Raw genomic sequence first — 21,154 nt, 5'->3', positions numbered from 1 at the left:
ATCCTTTTGAAACTTGCCATATTTTGCAAAAATATTATGTTATTATTTAAATAATGTTAGCTTATTAGATTTATGTCTTTTCTCTTTGTTTTTTTCTCGCAATGATTTTTGATTTTTCTCTCGAGATCATCCTCCATTATCAGTCAATTATTACTGTAATTTTATTACATCATGGAGTTGTATGACCATTTATAATTTGCCATTTTGTAGTAGATTTTTTGTTTTTACATATTATTTGCCATTTTGTAGTATTTTGTATGTATGTACTGTTTTATGTTGTCACATGCGCACATGCCCATATGGGCCCTGACGTATTCAAATAAACCTTGAAACCTTGAAGCTACGCAGTGATCTCCCCTTATCAGTACCCATATTACCCTTTTCCCTCATATAGGCGTGTTTTGATAGCTTCCCCCCCCCCCCTATTTTGAGGCATCAAACAGTGAAAAAATGCCCTAATTAGGCCCCAAACACTGTTGTTTGTTTGAGAAATGTTGTTAAAAAAGTGACCACTTTTTCGGCGCCGCCCCTATCAACATGTTATATCAGGGGGTTGCCAGAAGAGGGGTGTACCCCCTTCTGTTTGGGGGTTTGAAGGGGGGCGGTAGTCCCCCTCATCGCCAAGAAAATTTTGGACATGTGACAGGCTAAAAATGGCCTCAGGTCGATCTTAAGGTAACTAGTAATCGAAGCTGAAAAGCCTTTTACTCTATCTCAATTCATTGAGGAGTTGCAGCACTTTGAAATCAGTTTTGATGGAAAAAAACAATGCAAAATAGATTTTTGGCAATTTTGAGACGTCCCCCCGTTGCCATAGTAACAGGAAAGTTACAAAGTTACAAATGAGCATGCTGTTACAGAGGCTGTGGTCTAGTCAACATTTGTGTCAAGTTTCATCAGTATTGAAGCATTTTTCATAGTTTCATAGCAGTTTGAACTTGTTACAGGAGGCTTTTAAATGAAAACGGCCATTTTTCGCAATATGCTCATGGGGTAAAAGGTTAATAAACAAGGATTTAGTGACTTAGATCTATTGTTTCTTTCGCCGGTCTCCTCTCAATATGTCCTGTTTATACTCTCTAGGTCTATTTTTACCGGAAAATACTTGACACAGGCAAAGCGTATCACATGCTTATACTTACCCGTCTGTTCTTGTGTTGAAGTAGATATCTTAATTGATTTCGTTACAAATAAATAGGTTATTTTACCAAATATGTTGATTACTTCGTTTAACTTTGTTTGAAATAATAAGCAAAAACAGATCGTCTTTAAATTAAATATAATTTATAATAAAAATGCACACTCAACATTTTTTTTCAAAATAACAATGGAAAATGTTTCGTTTTCTATAATTGACGGATAAAAAATTACACAAACGTTGAATTAAAAGATATGGTCTTAATATTACATAACATCTTTGACGCATTTTATTTTCTTTATTTCTTTTGCTGCTACACTATGTAAAGAGATACTGAACATTAGAATATGTCACAAATTAAAATTTCTGTTTTATTATTACAATATGCCAAGTGAGGTAATCACTGTGAGGAGTTTGACTTAAATTATGAGAAATTGTCCCTAATATTACATTTAAGCTAAATGAGTCGATTTTTATACCAGAATGAAAGGCTTGATATATGGGGGTAGCCAACCAATTTGTTTGCAAAATAACTTCTAATCGTTACCCACCCCCTTTCCATAAAAAATTCTGATCATACACTTTTAAATGCAAATACCCAAGTCACAAATTATGCTAGAGACTCATAAAATATTTCATTTTCTTAAGAAAACAATGTGGTCAATCCTGTGCGCATCCTGTGTTCATCCAATCACCTCATCTCCCGTTGAATCTTACGGTTTTCCCTGCTTTTTTCAGCCAATCGCTGATCATATGTTACAATACAAAGTCAGACCTTACCATCATGTTCTCAACCTTGAGGAGAAGGCAATTGTACCAAGCATTTTGATTTTTTTTTACAAAACAATGCACTTTTTCGACATAGAATTTACTTAAAGTGTGCATATTACCACAAATATTTTCCAATTCCATTTAAATTTGGCTTAGAGGATTTTTTATTATGCATTTGTAATTATGAACTCGTATGGAGTTACAATTATTTAGAAATAACTCCATACGAGTTACAATTATTTAGAAATAACTCCATACGAGTTCATAATAATAATATAAAAGTATGTTTCAAATTTGGGACGAACGTTATATTTTGTCCCAGTTTAGATATATAATGGTGTTGTTTTTTAGCAAAGAAATTATAATTATATACATATATATAAAAAGATTACCATTTTAGATATTGAAAAACAGTTCATTTTTTTTAAATAAAAATTTAGTAGCATTTTACCCACTACAGTAACGATTTTATTTCCGAGGCAATAGTTACTGCGTCACCGTTGCGGGAACTGTCAAAGTTGTGAAGTTGTTGTTGGGAGAATTTTTTCTAAATCTCTTTATTGCTCTTCGCTAAGATTCAAGTAAATTAAAGCAATAAATATTTTATATAATGATGGATAAAAAGGTTGCGGTTATTACTGGTGCAAATTCGTAAGTGTGAATTATGCAAAATTATTTAGACTTATCTAAATATATAAAGTTTTTGACCTAACAAATCGATTGAAAAAATAAGGTTTTCATGTATTACTTTGAGAAACTTTATTGCTATTCGGTAATGTTCATTTATCGGGTACCGCATTTATCTTAGCAGGACCAGAAAGCACTCGATATATCTATTTTCCGAAATACTCGTAATATTAATCATAATATAATTATAAAAACGTGTTGTCTAATAAATCAATTGGAAACACTTTCAAACTAAAAAAATTAAGTTTTCATGTATTAGATCTACTTTGAGAAATGACATTGCTATTCGATAAAGTATATGTAACTTAACAGGACCAGAAAGCACTCGATATATCTATTTTGACCTAATAAATCGATTGGTAACACTTACAATACAAAACAATAAAACAAAGATTTCATGTGATTTTTTTTTGAGAAATATTATATTGCTATTCCGTACTTAATTAACAGGACCGGAAAGCACCCGATATATCTATTTTCCTAAATAATCGTAATAATAATTATAATATAATTATAAAAACGTGTTGTCTGGAAGATTTTGACCTAATAAAACAATTGGAAACACTTTCAACCAAGAAAATAAAGTTTTCATGTATTGCTTTGAGTAACTATATTTCTATTCGGTAAAGTTAACAGGACCGGAAAGTACTTGATATATCTATTTTCCTAAATACTCGTAATAATTATCAATCAATATTTATAAAAATGACTTGTCTGACAGATTTTGATCTAATAAATCGATTGGTTACACTTTCAAACCGATAAAATAAAGTTTTCATATGTTTTTATGAGAAATTTGAGTGCTATCCGGTTTTTCGGTGCTATCCGGTGCTTTCCGGTTTTTCTATGCACCGTATATAAATGATTAGATCAATATCAATTGTCATAATACAGTTTAGTTCTGGGTTAATATGTCGCTTTTATTTTGACATTGTGCGACAGTAAAAGGTCAAGCAGTACTATAAAACCTGTTCGCTGAAGTCTCTTTGGCTAAATACAGTCATGAGTACTGTAGTGTAGATCTATAGTACTGTGTGTTCGGTGTGTGATTGTTATGTCAGATTTTGCTTAAATTATTACTATGACAGATGCCCCCAGTCAAAGTCAGAATTGATTGTTCGGGAGTAACATGTAGATGTAGATGATGAACTTTTTCCAAGTGTAAGAGCAATATAAGTTATGATTAATTTATTTGGAATATGTATGTTACACAATTTTAGCTTTGTACCAAAATTCCTTCTCTAAGGGGGCAATATACAGTCCGACGCCGGTTATTCGACAATTCTTTTTAAATTCGAATACCCGGCATTATTCGAAGTAGGTCAGGGGTCCCGTTTTTATCTCTAGATAAATCAATATTAATACAAGCATATTATTCGAAATGCATTATTCGAATACCTCATATTTTTCTTAGTAAAATTTTTGTCCCGATTATACAATTATGAAAGAATTTCACACCTATTATTCTAAGCCAGACTAATTATTATTCGAAGCCAGACTAATTGGCATAGATCCACTCGCTGACCAGTAGACTTGTGAAAAAATATCAACAGTCATGAGTGTATTTAGACAATCATGATAATTACACTTTGTGCGTTCTTTAATCAACTTTAATTACCAAAAATGAAAAGCAATGCACTGTGTCCGATGTTGTTACTGTTATTGCTTGAAGATGACAGCAATAATTTTCATACATGTAATCTATATCATATGTGAATTTGTCAAAACATCCAAAACATGTTTTTATACGCCCGTTTGAAAAACGGGACGTATTATGGGAACGCCCCTGGCGGGCGGGCGGCGTCCAATTTTGTCCAGAGCATATCTCCTACATGTATGGAGGGATTTTAATGAAACTTCATAGAAATGTTCACCACTATGAGGAGCAGTGTCGCGCACATGAACCAGGTCTCTAGGTCAAAGGTCAAGGTCACACTTAGAGCTCATTGAAAAATGGTTGTCCGGAGCAAAACTTCCACATGTATAGAGGGATTTCAATATTACTTGGCACAAATGTTCACCATTGTGAGGCGGAGTGTCGCGTGCAAGATTCAGGGGGCCGTTTTATCAACGCTCTACGACATGTCGTAGGCTAGTTTTTTGTCGCAGACATGTCGCAGAACGTTAAAACCGTTTTATGAACGTTTGTCGTAGCCTACGACGTCGTAGAAAATGTCACAGCTCTACGACAGGGTTGGGGCTGTCGTACGAGGTTTCTGTGACGTCAAGACTGGCAATCACTGCATGCTCAGCACATTATTTTTATTAAATAACTTTTTCAGAATAAAAAGAAAACATATTTCAATTGTTTTTCTTTAGCATTCAGGTTCCACCCTAAATGTCGGGACTGTCCATAGCGTGACATAATATTTTAAGGGGTGAATCGAGTGCAGAAAATATAATATGCTGTATTTCTCACTAAAATGTTCTTTGAATGACATTAAAATATTTATCCGTTTTATAATAATCATGTCAATTTATCCGTTTGATAATATTCATGTAAATTACATCAATACTTTTAGTACTTTGATTTCATATGTGACGTCAAAGCGCGCACTGGCTAGACTGTGTCTCGCGTAAATTTTGTCTACGACAAAGGCTGCGACGTCGCAGAAACACAACGTCTGCGACACGTTTCATAAAACGGTCGTACGACATTGTCGCAGACGTATGACACCGACAAAAAATTGTCGTAGACTACGACACGTTGATAAAACGGCCCCCAGGTCCTTGCGGCCAAGGACAAGGTCACACATAGAGGTCAAAGTTCAGATAAAAATATGAAGCTGTGTATATGGACCATTTAGTCATCATTTATTGAGGGATTGTAACACAAATGGTCATTATCTAGACTATGGCTGTGATACATATAATTTAGGTCAATATATACAAGGTCAAGGTCACTAAAGATGATGAAATATCCAGATTTTGTAAATAGAATTTAATCAAAGGGCGACAACAAAGTTATTACTTTGTTCATAAATGACTTACACAATTACTCCCCTTGATCTACTTTCACTTTCAATTCTAAAAATAGAATTTAATCAAAGGGCATAAAATAATCCTCTTTCTTGGACTTGAGTATGTTCTAAAGAATGTAACATTTATTTACACATGTTTCATTCATTGGTCAAGATTCTTAACTGTGATAACTATGGTGTTCTGTAGACTTGGTATTTGTTCATAAAGATCATACAGTAATTACCTTATCAAATGTAAATACTTTCTCATAGAAATTTAATTATATTTTAATTTTCAAGTAAATATCAGTTCAGCTCTCCTACATGTATGGAGGGATTTTCATGAAACTTCATAGAAATGTTCACCACTATGAGGAGCAGTGTCGCGCACATGAACCAGGTCTCTAGGTCAAAGGTCAAGGTCACACTTAGAGCTCATTGAAAAATGCTTGTCCGGAGCAAAACTTCCACATGTATAGAGGGATTTCAATATTACTTGGCACAAATGTTCACCATTGTGAGGCGGAGTGTCGCGCGCAAGATTCAGGTCCTTGCGGCCAAGGTCAAGGTCACACATAGAGGTCAAAGTTCAGATAAAAATTTGAAGATGTGTATAGGGACCATTTAGTCATCATTTATTGATGGATTGTAGCACAAATGGTAACTATCATGACTACAGGTGTGACACATTTAATTTAGGTTAATATTTGCAAGGTCAAGGTCACTGGAGATGATTAAATATCCAGATGTTGTCCGGAGCATATTTTCTACATGCATGGAGGAATTTTAATGTTACTTTATAGAATTGTTCACCACCATGAGACGTAGTGCCCTGCACATGAACCAAGTCTCTAGGTCAAAGGTGAAGGTCACAGTTAGAGCTCATAGAAAAACGCTTGTCTGGAGCAAAACTTCTACATGCATAGAGGGATTTCAATATAATTTGGCACAAATGTTCATCATTGTGAGGCTGAGTGCCGTGCATAAAATTCAGGTCCCTGCGACCAAGGTCAAGGTCACACATCCTGTGCATATCTTCCCTACTGATTTGTTTTAAGGTTCATTTAACAACACAGTGCCAAGAATAAAAACTTATCCATAATGCCCCCATCTCCATCTAAAGCTTTCGTTAACTGGCGTATTTTGTGACTATGGCACCCTTGTTCATTGATTGTAACGCTACATGAGAGCCCATTACCCTAATCGAAAATACCAAAATTTAGCTGTAAATACCATAGTGAGTACACGGCCATTATCAAGGCTTTGCATGAAACAATAATATGATACATAATGTAGAATAAAATGCAAGTATTTATGTCTTCAATGACCAAAATATAATTTTTAAGCATCTTTTCTTTAATATTTATTTTTCTCAATTGATTGCAGGAAGTATTAGTGTTGTAAACGGTAGCTTTGCTATTGGTCAAAGTGGAGTAGTTTTTCGTCTTATCACAATATTCTGATTTCGATTATTCGAACCCTGATCGATTATTCGAAGTAAATTTTCAGTCCCAGGCACTTCGAATAAGTGGGGTTGGACTGTATGGTTATAATTTTATAAACAGGGCTCCAGGTATAGAATTTGGATTTTTTTTTTTACATAATTATATCTTTAAAGATTTATAACTTACAATATTAACAACTTAGTTGAGTTCTCTGAGTCAGAAACAAAATCGTAGGAAACATTGCTGCTGATAATAAGTTTGTAAGACCATACATGTGAACTTTTTTTCAATGATTAAGTGGGAGATTTTTCTTCAAAAAGAGTGAGATTTTAGAATTTGCAATATTAAACAAAGAAGAAAGTTCTGACATCAAAAAGAGGGAGATTTCTTTAATTTGTGAAAATACCCCTAATTTTAAGAAAAATCTTTGAACATGTGGCTGCAGAAAGTGGGAGTCTGCCGCTAAAAGTGGGAGTCTCCCGCTAAAAGTGGGAGAGTTCATATGTATGTAAGACATGTACATAAATGATGTTGACTTGTGAGAGATTGATAATGAATTGTGTAAAATGTGCAATAATGGTTGTTTAACACTAACTATTACTTAATCAACAGTCAATTTAAAATGGATAAGGATTGAATTTGTTAAACTGATAAACAGCATCAAGCCGATGTAGTTTCCTTTGACTTGAAACGGACTATAACTGACTGGACAATTTAACTGTGAAAAAGACCAAAACAATGCCTTTTTTGATGCAATAAACAAATGGACTAGTCAGATTTTAAGGGGAACACTATGTATTTACAGAAAGCAAAGAAATAACTAAAACTCGCTAAATGACATTTATATTATAGGTCAGATACAATGTGTGATGAGTAATAATATATTTGCCTTTTTTTTCCCTAAACTTTGCTTCTTTCAGTTAAACTGTTTTCTGTTGTCTGCTGCTACTGTATCTGTGTTCACCTCTAAACTGAATGTATAAAACTTCCTGATATCAAAATGACGCTGTCCATAGAACACAATGGCACAATCCATATACATTCTGAATGCTTTGGTTTTTTGGTGAAGTTAATATTATCACGTCTCAGTGAATTTCATCAAATATAGGTCTTCCTTCTCATAAGAAAGAAGAATAATACTACATTTATAATATGAATGAGCAACCTCTTTGAGACTTTCAGGCAAAAGTTTTCAGAAAGATAACTTCTGGAGAATACTCCCTTTACTGTAATAAGCTATATTAGGTATAACTTTCAACAGTTTTTGACAACTCTAAACCTTAGCTCTTGGGAATTGGCCTAAATGGCATGCAATATCAATTAAGTATTGTTTGGTCTAGTTTTGGATCAAAGTGAAATATTAAATGGAAAAATGATTCAGTATAATCATACATATAATTCCATGCTAGAAAAAAAAACAACATATACTGGTTTGGGAGATAAAGTCGGCCGAAAATCAGTGTTTTGGGGGCATATTTCATTTATTTGTTTACGTATTCTGATGATCTTGCACCATAATAAACTTCAGCTCTTCGATTTTCCGGTATCACCATAAAAGGTATATTTAGAAACATAATGGGTAATTTTGAGAGGCCTGGGAGAGGTACGTAAAAATGATATTTTTAACCGCCCGCGAGTAGATAATTCCGGCTCTCTGTTTTTCTTCTTAAATGAGCAAGTTAAAACGTAAATAACATGTTTAGACATTTTATTTATTTCATTGCTGTTCATTTATGTCAAATAAAAAATTTGTTTACCCAAAATTTTGGATCTTTGTTTTAAATTATCTATGAAAAACATTTTATGAAAAATTTTTGTAACTTTAAATCTTTTTTAACGTAAAAAAAATTTTGCATAATCTTTTTAATTAACTTTAATAACAAATATTTGGGAAAAGAATAAGTGTTTCAAAATTTTTCCCCCCCCTTAGTTTAACAGAGTGATTTAAAAAATTTTATTTTTGGGTTTTAAACCTACACATTAACATATAAAAGGATTTTTAAATAGATTCATCCATTCCATTTAAAAGATTCAATTTTTTAATCCCCTTTTTACAGTCTAAAAACAAAGTGAGTCGGGTTTTCATTACAAAATTATACAAAACGTCGTCTTTTTTTCCCGGTAGCTCGTAATATAAAAACATACCCTGTCCGGGGCCCCCAAAAATGAAAAATCTCCCTCACTGCGCCAACAATGGGATACCCTCCCTTTTTATAGGGCATTTTTTGAAACAAACATTAAAGTCTTTTGTTTTTATTTTAATTATTTTCCCAAAATTTGGACAAATTTCCAGCCCTTGGGAATTCCCAAATGTAATGAGCATGGGGGGAGTTTGGTTAAAGTTTTTAAAAATTGGGAATAATTTCTATTTAATTAAAAAAGCCCGGTTTACCCAACCCGGCCAAAGTTATCCCCCAACCAGAAAAATACAGGGGTCAATTTAAATTTTTTAAATTTCCCTCTATTTTTTTAAGCCGTGCTTATTTGTCAGTTATTTTTCCTAAAACTTTGAATTTTTTGGGTTTTTAAAAAGGGAAAAAAATTTAGACAAGCCCATTTTAATTTTAAACTGATGTCTTAAATATGTTTTCTTTAAAGCAAAAAACCTTAAATATAAAAAAATTTTCTGATGAACCCCTAGAGTTTTTTACCCCGTTGTAAAGTTTTTATTTTGAAAAGGGCTATAAGCCCGAAAAATTTAACCTTAAAATGACCATAACAATGTTTTTTAAAATTGTTTTTTTACTATGATAACAAATACTCCCAAGGCCAAAAGGGAAAATTTTATAATATTTTTTAAAAAATTACCGTTATCCCTTTTGGTTAAATCTTAAACCAACCCCCAGGGAGAAATTTTAAAATTTAAAAATTTAAAGGTATTTTTCCTTTTATTGTATCATAAATTTTTCTTTATTATAAATTTTGGTTCCCCCTTTTAAAAAATTATGCCAATCTTTTTAAAATATTTAATATTTAACCAAATTTACCTTTTAAAAAATTAGCATTTATGTGATGTTTTTAATTGTAATAAAAGGTTAAAAAGTATTTTTTTAAAACTGAATCCGCCCTTTTTGGTACTAAATTTTTTTTTAAACACTTAAAACCTGTTTGAATTTAAAAAAGAAAAAAAGCAAAATTTCAAACCCCCAAAGTTTTATTTTCCCCCTGCTTTCCCCTTAAAGTAAATTTATAATTTTAATTAAATGTATTTTTGTTTTAATTATTATTAGGTCATTTGGGCCAGCTTCCCAAAATGGAGCACCGGGGTTAAATGTTACCCAATATTTTTTTTAAAAGTTTATTTTTTTTTTAACGTATTCTTTATTTAAAAATTGATCCCCTTTGAAAAAATCAAAATACGGGAACATCTTTTTGGGTTAATTTTGACCCCGACTCTTTTAAACATTAAATGGTTTACTTTTAAATCATGATGCAAAATTTTGGGTTCTCCCTAAATATACCCAAAATGTCACATTCCCGATCAATTAAATTGATGAAATTATATACATTTTTATCTATTTAAACCCCTTTTCCCTTCCCTTAAATTAGGTACATGAAAAATTTTTTCTCTGCCATCTATTACTACAAGATGCTAGCCTGATGAAATAATACAAGATTCTAGCATCAGGGTAGCATGAGGCTAGAATCTTGTAAAATAGATGTGCAGTTTTACATGTACTCTGAGACTGGCTTCATACTGGTTTTAGGAAAAGTCAATCACTTTTTAATCGATAACTTGAATAAATTTCATTTGAATGTTTATTTTTAATGTTTCACAAAATGGAAGAATACCTGAAATTCCATAAAATAATGTAACAGTATATAGGATTGATGATCTGAGCACTATTACTTACCGTCATAATAATTTTAAATACATGTCCTAATGTTTACATGACCCATGCAGCAGAAATTTTTGAAAAGTGAAAAAGGGTTCAAGGTAAACCCGTTTTTTTTTAATTTGATTTAATATAAAAATTATTTTGGGGCTAAAAAAAAAATTTTTTTAAAAATTTATTTTTGAAAACAAATTTTTGTCTTTTAAATTTTTTCAGAAAAAGTCTTACGGGAGAAAATTTTTAACAAAGAAAAAAAGCAATTACATTCATTTTTTACTTTTTAGATAAATTTAAAAAAGGGAAAAACGGGTTTTTTGAAAACCATATAAAAATTTACTTTGATCAAAACTAGTCATGTCTCAAAATTATTGTCAAGGTCAAAATATTGGAAATTTTTACATTGTATAAGTTCATTGAATTATTGGGCTGAAAATAGGTATATGCCCTTAATTCTGTCAGTGTATTTTTCATCATTAAAAAATTTTAGTTTTGTTATTAGTCAGTGAAAATATCAGTCACGACTACAGCATTTTTTTTCCCTAGAAAAATTACATTCAAGTTATTGGTATAGACTTACATCAAATAAAAAAAAATAGTTACAGTCCTGTCATGGTCAAAAAGGCAATTGAGTCCGTTTAAAGGCTTTTGGTGTGGTTTTTTTTGTGTGAAAAAATAAAAATGGTAGAAAAAAAAAATCACAATTTTTTCTTTCATTGGTATAGATTTAGCAGTTTTTATGTAAGGTGACCCATTTAGAACATTAGAGAAGAAGGTAAAAGAAAGAAGAAGGTAAAAGAAATGAAGAAATAAAAAATCATTTTTTTTTTTTATTTCAGTGGAGTTGGATTATCAGTTGCAGACCGTTTGCTGTCGGAGCATGAATGTATACATGTGTGTCTGGCATGTCGCAACAAGGGTCGTGCAGAGAATGCCAGAACAAGACTTCTGAGACGTCATCCTGATTCAGATATATCCATCGTCATAGTTGATACAAGTTCTGTCCAGTCAGTTATTAGGGCTTCAGAGGAAATAAGGAACAAGTATAATATGTCATATTACACGACTGTAAATTGAATTTTTTTTCGACAAGAAATTCTTTTGTGCAGCTTTTTTTAAAATTCATTTTCTTTTTGGATTAACTTTTAAGTCAAACTTACACTGAAAAGGTAATATGGCAACATTTCAGCTTTACTGGTGATTTTTGGAAGACTTAAAGTGCCCAGATTATATTTCAACAAAGTAAAAAGCTAACATTATCTTCAGTGAATCAAGAACATATTTTTTTTCGAACATGATACCTTTTAGTGTTTAATTGATGCACACAAGACCTTGATTTATATGTTAAAGGGACCTGAGATCTTCATGAAAATATGAACACTTTATACTTTTGAATGATATTAAAGGGCATATTAAGATAGATATTAATATAAAACCAACAACACCACAATGAATAACTTCATAGAAATAAATATCACAATATTTCCCACATTGTTTTTTTTTTTAAAATCATGAATGTATTTCACTGTTGTATTTCAGGTTTACAAGACTTGATTATATATACTTGAATGCAGGAATAATGAAAGTTTCCAGTATAAATTGGTCTAAAATTATAGCTATATTTTCAAGGTAAGTGATTTTCCTATTGCTTAGTTAAAGAAAGTCTTTATTTCAAGTATTTTAGAATGTTAATAAAAATGGTGAGCTAGTTATCTACTAAAAAGATAAAATATATTTGAGTTTTTGAATATTTACTTTTTTGACAGCCTATCACAGTATGTGCAGTTTGACAAAGTTAAGTGAAGACATCTTGGATACTTTACTTCCAGTAAAGGGAGTGTCCGTTGTCCAGTGGTTAAGGTGGTTGACTTCAAAACCACTTGCCTCTAACTGCTGTAGTTTTCAGTGCTGCCTGGGTGGCTCCAGATTATTATATGTGAGAAAGTAATCCAGCTAGCTAATGAAATATTGGTGGTTCTACTCAGTTCTCTGTTTGTGTCTGAATTAATGCACACAGGGGCAATATTGTGGTCTTCTCCACCAATTAAGCTGGAAGTTGCCAAATGACCTATACTGTGTTGGTGTGATATAAAACCCAACCATAAAAAAACCTCTTCAGGTGATAATGTTCAGTTGTTGTAATTCACATGGCTGATTACATATTTAAAAATATGGTTGTAAAATTTACAGGGAAGAACTGAATATCAGAAGGATTTTTATCAGTCATCTTAAAATTACAACTGAAATCCTGGAATCTCATTGGCCATTCTAAAATTAGTATAATTATCTAAAGGATCTTTCTGAAATGTATACAGGTCCAAATTATAAAATAATATAAAGGAGTATCGGAAACAAACTTTCTTGTTAAATTGCTCAGACATTTTAGATCTGTGTCTGAACTTCCTCCCAATAAATATTTTACACTGCTTTAGAATTTTTCATTAATTCTAAAGTGAATATCTTATTCAACTTTAGAATTTACCAAGTTATAAATGAGATTCTAAAATGACGAGACTACCAATAACGTCCATGATCCTAGAAAAACACGTGCATACCTAAAGACAAGTAAAAGCAGTGTTTTACCTCGTCTGAGTATCTTTTTTAAAGATATTTCTTCTTACTTATTTTTGTAATTTGTTGTGATTTTTGTTGATGTTGTATTCAGTGAAGGTGTACGAATATTGAGTACTGGCTGGGGAGTACTGAACCATATCAATGAGGCAACACCAGAAGGTCTTCAAGAAATATTTGCTACAAATCTCTTCGGACATTTTGTTATGGTAAATTTTTGTATCGTCTCATTTTCAGAACATTTCCTTGTATTAATGATAAACAGATTTAGCTAATATCAATTTTAATACAAAAAACCTAATTTATGGAAGGTGGATGGTTTAATTGTACTTGGGGCTTCAAATTATGTAAGCACCCAAGGTCTTTCTTTGCCAAATCAATTAAACCTCTAGTTGGTGTGACTTAAAACTCATAGCATGTCCTGAAAAACATGTAAAATACTTAAAACTTCCAATGTTACAAGTTTTCTTTTATAAACACAAGTTGTCACCTCAGTGCAATAATTAGTTCACTCCTATTAGATTATATGAGGAGTTAACCTGTTACTGCACTGAGGTGACAACCTGTCTTTGCTACCACATTTTAATGCTAGCTTGGCCAGCTTGCTTATCCATTTAGTCAAGACAGATACTGCTGACTGTTCAATTATAACACTTTTATATCGAAATTATTTGATATAACAATGCACAGCAGGTTAAATTTATTATACAAAATAAAAGATAAATGTGTCAATTTTAAAATGTTTGTAGGTAAGAGAACTGGAGGATTGTTTAGGCAAAGCTCAGGAAACACAAATTATATGGACATCATCACAGAATGCTAATTCTGATGACTTTAGCTACACAGATATACAACATAGAAATGGGTAAAGTTATAGTATGAACTTAATATCTTTTCTTAATGTAATGTTTTAGTTTTGGAAAATTTGTTATTGTTACAAAGTGAGAGATTTGTTAAATACTGAGAGTGATAAAAATATATGTAAATGATGAGAGGGGTGAAAAATAGTTCAGTATTCATGGATTATTCCTTTGAGATATGTATGAAGTCAAAATGTCCTTATTTATTATTTAAGTCACTGTCAAAGGCCCTTAACTTAATTTTGATTCTTACGGAATTAAGTCCTTTTAAAACTTATACTAGAACTCCACGAGTTGGATATGTTGTCTTACGAACAATATATTTTTGGGAAGAAATGGCCAAAGGACAGGGAAAATGAAAAAGGGGAAATTAACTCAAAAATATAAGAAGGGGCAAGCAGTTTTTTCTTTGCCTGCACTTTTTTAATCAAATAAATCTATCCATCCCCTATGAAAGTTTCCAAAAGATCATAGCTTTTAAACTTTAGGAGAAATGGCCAGGACAAAAAATAAAGTATGAAAATTAGCAAAGGACAATAACTTAAGAAATAAAAAGTGCAGAGTACCGGTTTCTTTAATATGCACTTTGCACTTCTTCTTAATGAGATCTATCATCCTATGAAGTTCAAGTCCATAGCTTTTATAGTTGAAGAGAAATGGCCCCGGACAAAATTAAAGTATGAAAATTAACAAAGGGCAATAACTCAAAGATTAAGAAGTGCAGAGTACTGGTCCTTGTGCACTGCACTAGGGTTATTGAAAGAAGCATGCATACCAAAAGTAACCCCTATATGTCGCCTTTTTAAGGCGACACAAAAATAACAGATGAAAGTTTTGCTTGCAAGATATTACAGAAAGAGTGTCTAAAAAAGCTTTTCATGCTTCCTACTCAATCTGCACTATTTATTATTTGTTAATTGTCATGTAAGTGTATAAATGTTTATAAATAAAATATTGTTTAAACTAAGATATTCCGAATATCCACAAGCACTGACAAAATACATTATAAGATTAACTTTACAACTACCCAAGGTATTTACTTGAAACTTCACTTATAAATGACTTCAGATCTACAATTGATATTCAGAATCTTAGATCGATAACTTTGTATTTGATGTGGATTTTGAATGAAATCTTCATTTTTGTGAATTCCTACATTACCCTTGCAGGCTCTTGTTTTGTTATCAGTACACCTAGAATGTAGTAAAAAACTGCTGTCAAATTTTCCCTTGTTATTCATCAGAAGCCATTGTTTCATGATTATCCTTGATTTATTTTTGAAAAGTTGCCAGAGATTGAAAGATTTATTATTATTTTCAACATCATACTTTCCAATCTGGTGCTGGCAGAAAAAAAAGGCTATATTTGCATACTTTTACTGTCATTGAATTGTAAATGTGATAAGGCTCATTAAAATCATTATACATGTATTAGTACATTTTTACTGTATAGAAGGGCAAATTAACAGTTTACGTTAAACTTAGCATGAATCAGTGGTGGATTTGGGACTCCTTTGATTAAAGCTGTTGCTACATGATACTGTATTTTAATTGTATGATAATAATTTGAAACATTTTAAGATAAAAAATAGTTTATAACATTTTGAGATTAATGATAATTTATAACATTTTGAGATTAATGATAATTTATAACATTTTGAGATTAATAATAATTTATAACATTTTGAGATTAATAATAAATTATAACATTTTGAGATAATCATTTCAGGGAGAGAAACCCTACAGTTCATCAAAGTATGCAACAGATGTTGTCAGTGTGGCATTCAATGATAGACTCAATAAAAAGGTATTCCATACATGAATTATTCTCTTTCAGGGTTTCCTTATCAAACAAAACTTAATTTCTCAAGTGATCAATACACTATATATAATATTAGTTACTTTAAAGATTTTTTTGACCCTACTGAAGTGGTTGTTTGCATATTTTTTTTTTATATTACTCAAGCTAGTAGGTGAAGGTTGTATTGTAAAAATACTGTCTATATGGCAAATATAAAAATCTTAATATAACAATTTATAAACAGCATCTTTTTGTATGAAAAAAGAAGAAATTATGACATAAATTGTCAGCAGAAGTTAATATAGGTAATATGAACATCATGATTATCCAATGAAAAGTGATGTTACAAAATTGCAGTATTATATAATAACATTTGAAAAAAAATTAACTCTAATGTTTCCGTTTATTAAAAAGGTGGGACAGTCTTATATTTTAGGCAAATCTATAATTTGTCATAAACATTTTGCAATATCAACTGTTAGTACAATCACTAATTTAACAGTCAATATTTTGAAATATATACATGTTTAGTAAATTTAGCTCAACTTGACAATGAAAAAATGAGCATAATATTCCTTTAATATTTAGTCTGTGAGAGTTCACTCAAGTCCAAGTATATATAAGATTCACTAATGATTATTCATTGTTTAATTTACAGGGCATATATTCAGTGACCACCTGTCCAGCCTGGTTATGTCTAATTTGACGTTAGGTATACTTCCTGCATGGGTGTGGTTCCTTGTGATGCCGTTCATCTTCTTTGTACGTACATTTATAATTACATTAATAGCCTTATCAAGCTTGTAAAGGAAATATGGGAGTAACCTTGTGTTTACTTGGCTTTTCTGATGCAATTTCTTTTTCTTAAAACATTAATTGAATGAGTTGAAAATTTAAAAAAGTCAGTTTTGTTGAAACTATAGGTAGATGGCTAATTGACATGAATGAGAAACTTGCATTTTGCTCAGTATGGAGGGCATGGGATTTGTAATCTAGGGGTTTCTGGTCCGATCCTTTGGACAAGAAGAAAATTTGTTCATGATAATTGACTGATTGACTTGTTCTAATGGTCATTTGTCTCTCACTGAGGATATGTAGTTGGCCATTTGTAGAGAAATATTGGCAGTTACTGGTAAATTATCCAGAAAATTGGTGTTTGGAAAAAATAACCACCGAGATGTAACCAAATATATGTTATAATCAACATAAAAAGAAACAAATAACAACAACTTTAAAGCTCTTACTGGCTTGATCTTTTTTATTTTAAGTGTATAGAGCTATATGTAAGGGGGAATATTATTGCAAAATATATAAACTGTGAAATTATTTAGTTTCAATAATCTAAATCCTGAAGTTCTTTCCTTGGCAAATATAAAGATTGAGTATAAAAAGAATAATTCTAGGAATTTTACATAAGTTTTAAAGTTACCAAAGAAATTTTAAAGCACTGAACTACAAACTGATACTCAGTTCATTGCCTCTGTTCAGGGTAGAATAATTCCTAATTCAATTGAAAAATAGAGGCTATGAGTGTGTGAGTTTTAGGATGAAATCATTATAAAATGTACATTTATTTTCAGATGCGGCTATTTGTGGGATCCTTAACATGTAGTGCTTACAATGCAGCAGAAGCTCTGGTAAATATGATCTCCTTGCACTAACATATATTTAAACTTTCTCTGCTAACATCTATGAATGATGAATCTTAAGACTCATATTTAGGATACAAAGTCATGTTTTTCTTTATCTTATAATTGTTTATTTTCTTCCAGAAAATGCTTGAATTTTTAATGTACTACATTCTTTTTTCTACTTCAAGTGAAAAATAAGTATTTATCTTTTGTTGATTAGTAAATTCTTGTATTTCTTAGAAATGTCTCAGGCAGCAAAGGGTTTTTTAAGTGCACTGACAGGCATGGCATTATAATGTTGGCATAGAGATTAACAATTATTTTTGAAGAGTTTTATGGGGGTTAATTGATAATAATTATATTGTAGATCATGTTAATGATTATTATATTGTGAATCTTGTTATTAATCATATTTATATTGTGGATCATGTTGGGTAGTTTCATGTCATTTAAGTAGGTTTTTGTCCATTATAACATGTTGTTTAATAGACTTTTTATGTAACAAAATTCTTTTATTCTAAACAAAATTCTTTATACCACACTTTTGTCTTAAACAACTTTTGAATGAAGACTTCATTTTGTGCTATACCTTAATACAGAAATGTTTTCTCCTTGATTTAAGCTAAATGGCCCATTCACTCTAAAAACTATGGTAATATATTGATAGCAAGAAATATGCCATCTATCAAATAAAACATTTAATGCCTTTTTGATTGGTTAAAATATTCTGAAAATAGTTTTTTTTTATAATACCTGACATGATTTAATTTATTATTTCCAGATTCATGTAACCAAGCAAAAATGTGAAAGCTTAAATCCAAGGATAAAATACTGCAGTCTATGTTCAGTGCTTGGTAGACCATATGTTGGTGAAGAAAAGGTATACATTTAAACTCTACCAGTACTTATTCTTATTGATGCAAGAAAAATGTACAATACAATCTGGAACTCAAACCTTTGACCCTCTGAATATCATTTGACAGCTTGACTGACTGAGCTGCCAGGCTGCTTACATGTACTGTTAATTCACTGGTGCAATTTTTTGTCAGTTAATTTTGTATCACATTTCATGATACTCTCAAGAAGTTACCATTGTTAAAACAGACAAACATCATGTCATTTTGGGGTATTTTTTTATATATATTTAGAATTCTATTATGAATTTGCAAGCTTTCCCCATGATAGTGTTTATTCTTTTTATCTCTAAACATTTTCTCACATGTTTGTTTGTTTGATTTGGTTTTATGTCACACCGACACAGTATAGGTCATATGGCGACATTCCAGCTTTACTAGTGGAGGAAAGACCTCAGGTGCCCTTCCGTGCATTATTCCAGGCACGAACGGGCACCTGAGTAGAAAAACCGTTGTTCCGTAAGCTAGCTGGATAGCTTCCTCACATGAAAAAATCCAAAGTCCCTGTCGGGATTCGAACCCACAGCACATCATATTTTTTTTCCTCAAATAAACTTGTTACTCAGAACCTGTTTTCCTTTTCTTTTTTTTTGGAAAATTTAAATTAATTACCAATATTTTAGTTGAATATAGATGAAAAAGATGCTGATGATTTATACAACCAGCTGGAGACCTTGTATCAAGGATTCAAGTTAATGTATAGAAATAGTAAGACTATAACAACACAAGGTCATGTGACTGAGATGAGAAATGGGTTCAAGGCTCGGTCAGAGGATGAACTTGACAACGAAGCACACAATGGGTACCAGAATGGAATTCATTGATGAAGGATGACATTTTTGTGTTATACGAGTAGAATAGCTGTAGATACAAAGTATTAGGTAGTACAGTGACCGTGGACTGCTCAAATATCTAGTAAATTATTTCTTTAAAAAATCAGGGTTTTTATCATGTTTTTCAGCAGGACATAGAAAGGCCCGTCTGTTGATTTTAATCCCCATAATGTAGAAGTAAAACCAGTTTTTCTTATCATTTAATTGTTTTGTCTTACCATTTGATTATCTGTCTTTATTAAGGGATTCAGTTAGAGATAACTTAAATGTTTGTTTCCAATTAAAAAAAGACATATTGTTTAATGTTAATTTTCTCAAAATTCATTTAAGAATAAATTTATATAAACATTATTTTCATCATCTGATAATATATATACATGTATACTGACAAAACCACACGACTATGTGCCTTCGTATTTTATAACTTGGTTTTATGCAGGCTATCATATTATTATATGTATATGAATTATATTTTATTCTGTGGCAGTGACTGTATCACCTTAACAGTTAACTAATGTTTAGATCCGTTTATAACAGGGCTAGTTTAAAAAAGTCCATATAGTTGAGACATAAAACCAACAAATTTTAATCTTCTGACCCCATGTTCACTATGATTCAAGGATCAGGATCAAACAGTTCAAAACAGAAAAAATCTCCATTGATCTAAAAGATTTTCTTTTAATATTAACTTCATAGAAGTGGACTTGAAAAAGCGTGTTTATGAAATTTTAGGGAAGCAGTTACTTTACAAGATATACATGTTTAACAGTTGATCTAAATATTGAGCTTGGTCCTTAAATTGATCCTTATTTTGATACTTCTTTTCTTCTATTATGTATTGTAATTCATCAATTTATCCAAAAGGTTGTTTTTGTTATACCCCCAAAAACGAAGTTTGGGGGGGTATATAGGAGTCACCCGGTGGTCGGTCGGTCGGTCGGGTGGTCGGTCAGTCCAGACGTCCGTTGCATTTTCCTTGTCCGGAGCATAACTTTAAGACTAATGCTTGGCACTCAATATAACTACACACAATGGTCAAGCACATTGAGAGGAAGTGCAGTGCACAAGAACCATAACTCTATCTTGATTAATTACAGAGTTATTGCCCTTTGTTACTTTTCCTTGTCCGGGGCATAACTTGAAAACTACTGGTTGGAATTCAAAACAACTTCACACAATTGTCAAACACAATAAGGGGAAGTGCAGTGTATAAGAACCATAACTCTATCTAAAGTAATTACAGAGTTATTGCCCTTTGTTGCTTTTCCATTGCTTTTTTTTTTGTCCGTTGCATTTACCTTGTCCGGAGCATAACTTGAAGACTAATGTTTGGAATTTAATATAACTACATACAATGGTCAAGCACATTGAGAGGAAGTGCAGTGCACAAGAAACATAACTCTATCTTGACTAATTACAGAGTTATTGCCCTTTGTTACTTTTCCTTGTCCGGGGCATAACTTGAAAACTACTGGTTGGAATTCAAAACAATTTCACACAATTGTCAAACACAATAAGGGGAAGTGCAGTGCACAAGAACCATAACTCTATTTAAAGTAATTACAGAGTTATTGCCCTTTGTTACTTTTCCATTGCTTTTTTGTCCGGAGCATAACTTGAAGACTAATGGTTGGAATTCAATATAACTTCATACAATTGTCAAGCACATTGAGAGGAAGTGCAGTGCACAAGAACCATAACTCCATCTTGA

General features: G+C 31.6%; 1 protein-coding gene across 1 annotated transcript; it reads left to right on the top strand.

Annotated features, from left to right (window-relative positions):
- Positions 1–2,414: 2,414 nt before the first annotated feature.
- Positions 2,415–19,958, top strand: LOC132744644 (3-keto-steroid reductase/17-beta-hydroxysteroid dehydrogenase 7-like). The gene is given in 12 exon segments (XM_060733404.1): positions 2,415–2,560; positions 11,674–11,877; positions 12,374–12,463; positions 13,500–13,614; positions 14,155–14,270; positions 15,234–15,297; positions 15,994–16,071; positions 16,724–16,751; positions 16,754–16,827; positions 17,646–17,702; positions 18,478–18,576; positions 19,234–19,958. Coding segments are annotated over 12 exon segments (1,167 nt in total). The 5' UTR covers positions 2,415–2,519; the 3' UTR covers positions 19,435–19,958.
- Positions 19,959–21,154: the final 1,196 nt, after the last annotated feature.

Source organism: Ruditapes philippinarum, unplaced genomic scaffold (genome assembly GCF_026571515.1).
Source record: "Ruditapes philippinarum isolate M1 unplaced genomic scaffold, ASM2657151v2 ctg7275_1_1_1_1, whole genome shotgun sequence".
In the NCBI taxonomy this organism is placed as follows: domain Eukaryota; kingdom Metazoa; phylum Mollusca; class Bivalvia; order Venerida; family Veneridae; genus Ruditapes; species Ruditapes philippinarum.
The sequence above is the reverse complement of the archived record's forward strand: the minus strand, read 5'-3'. Positions and strand labels throughout refer to the sequence as shown.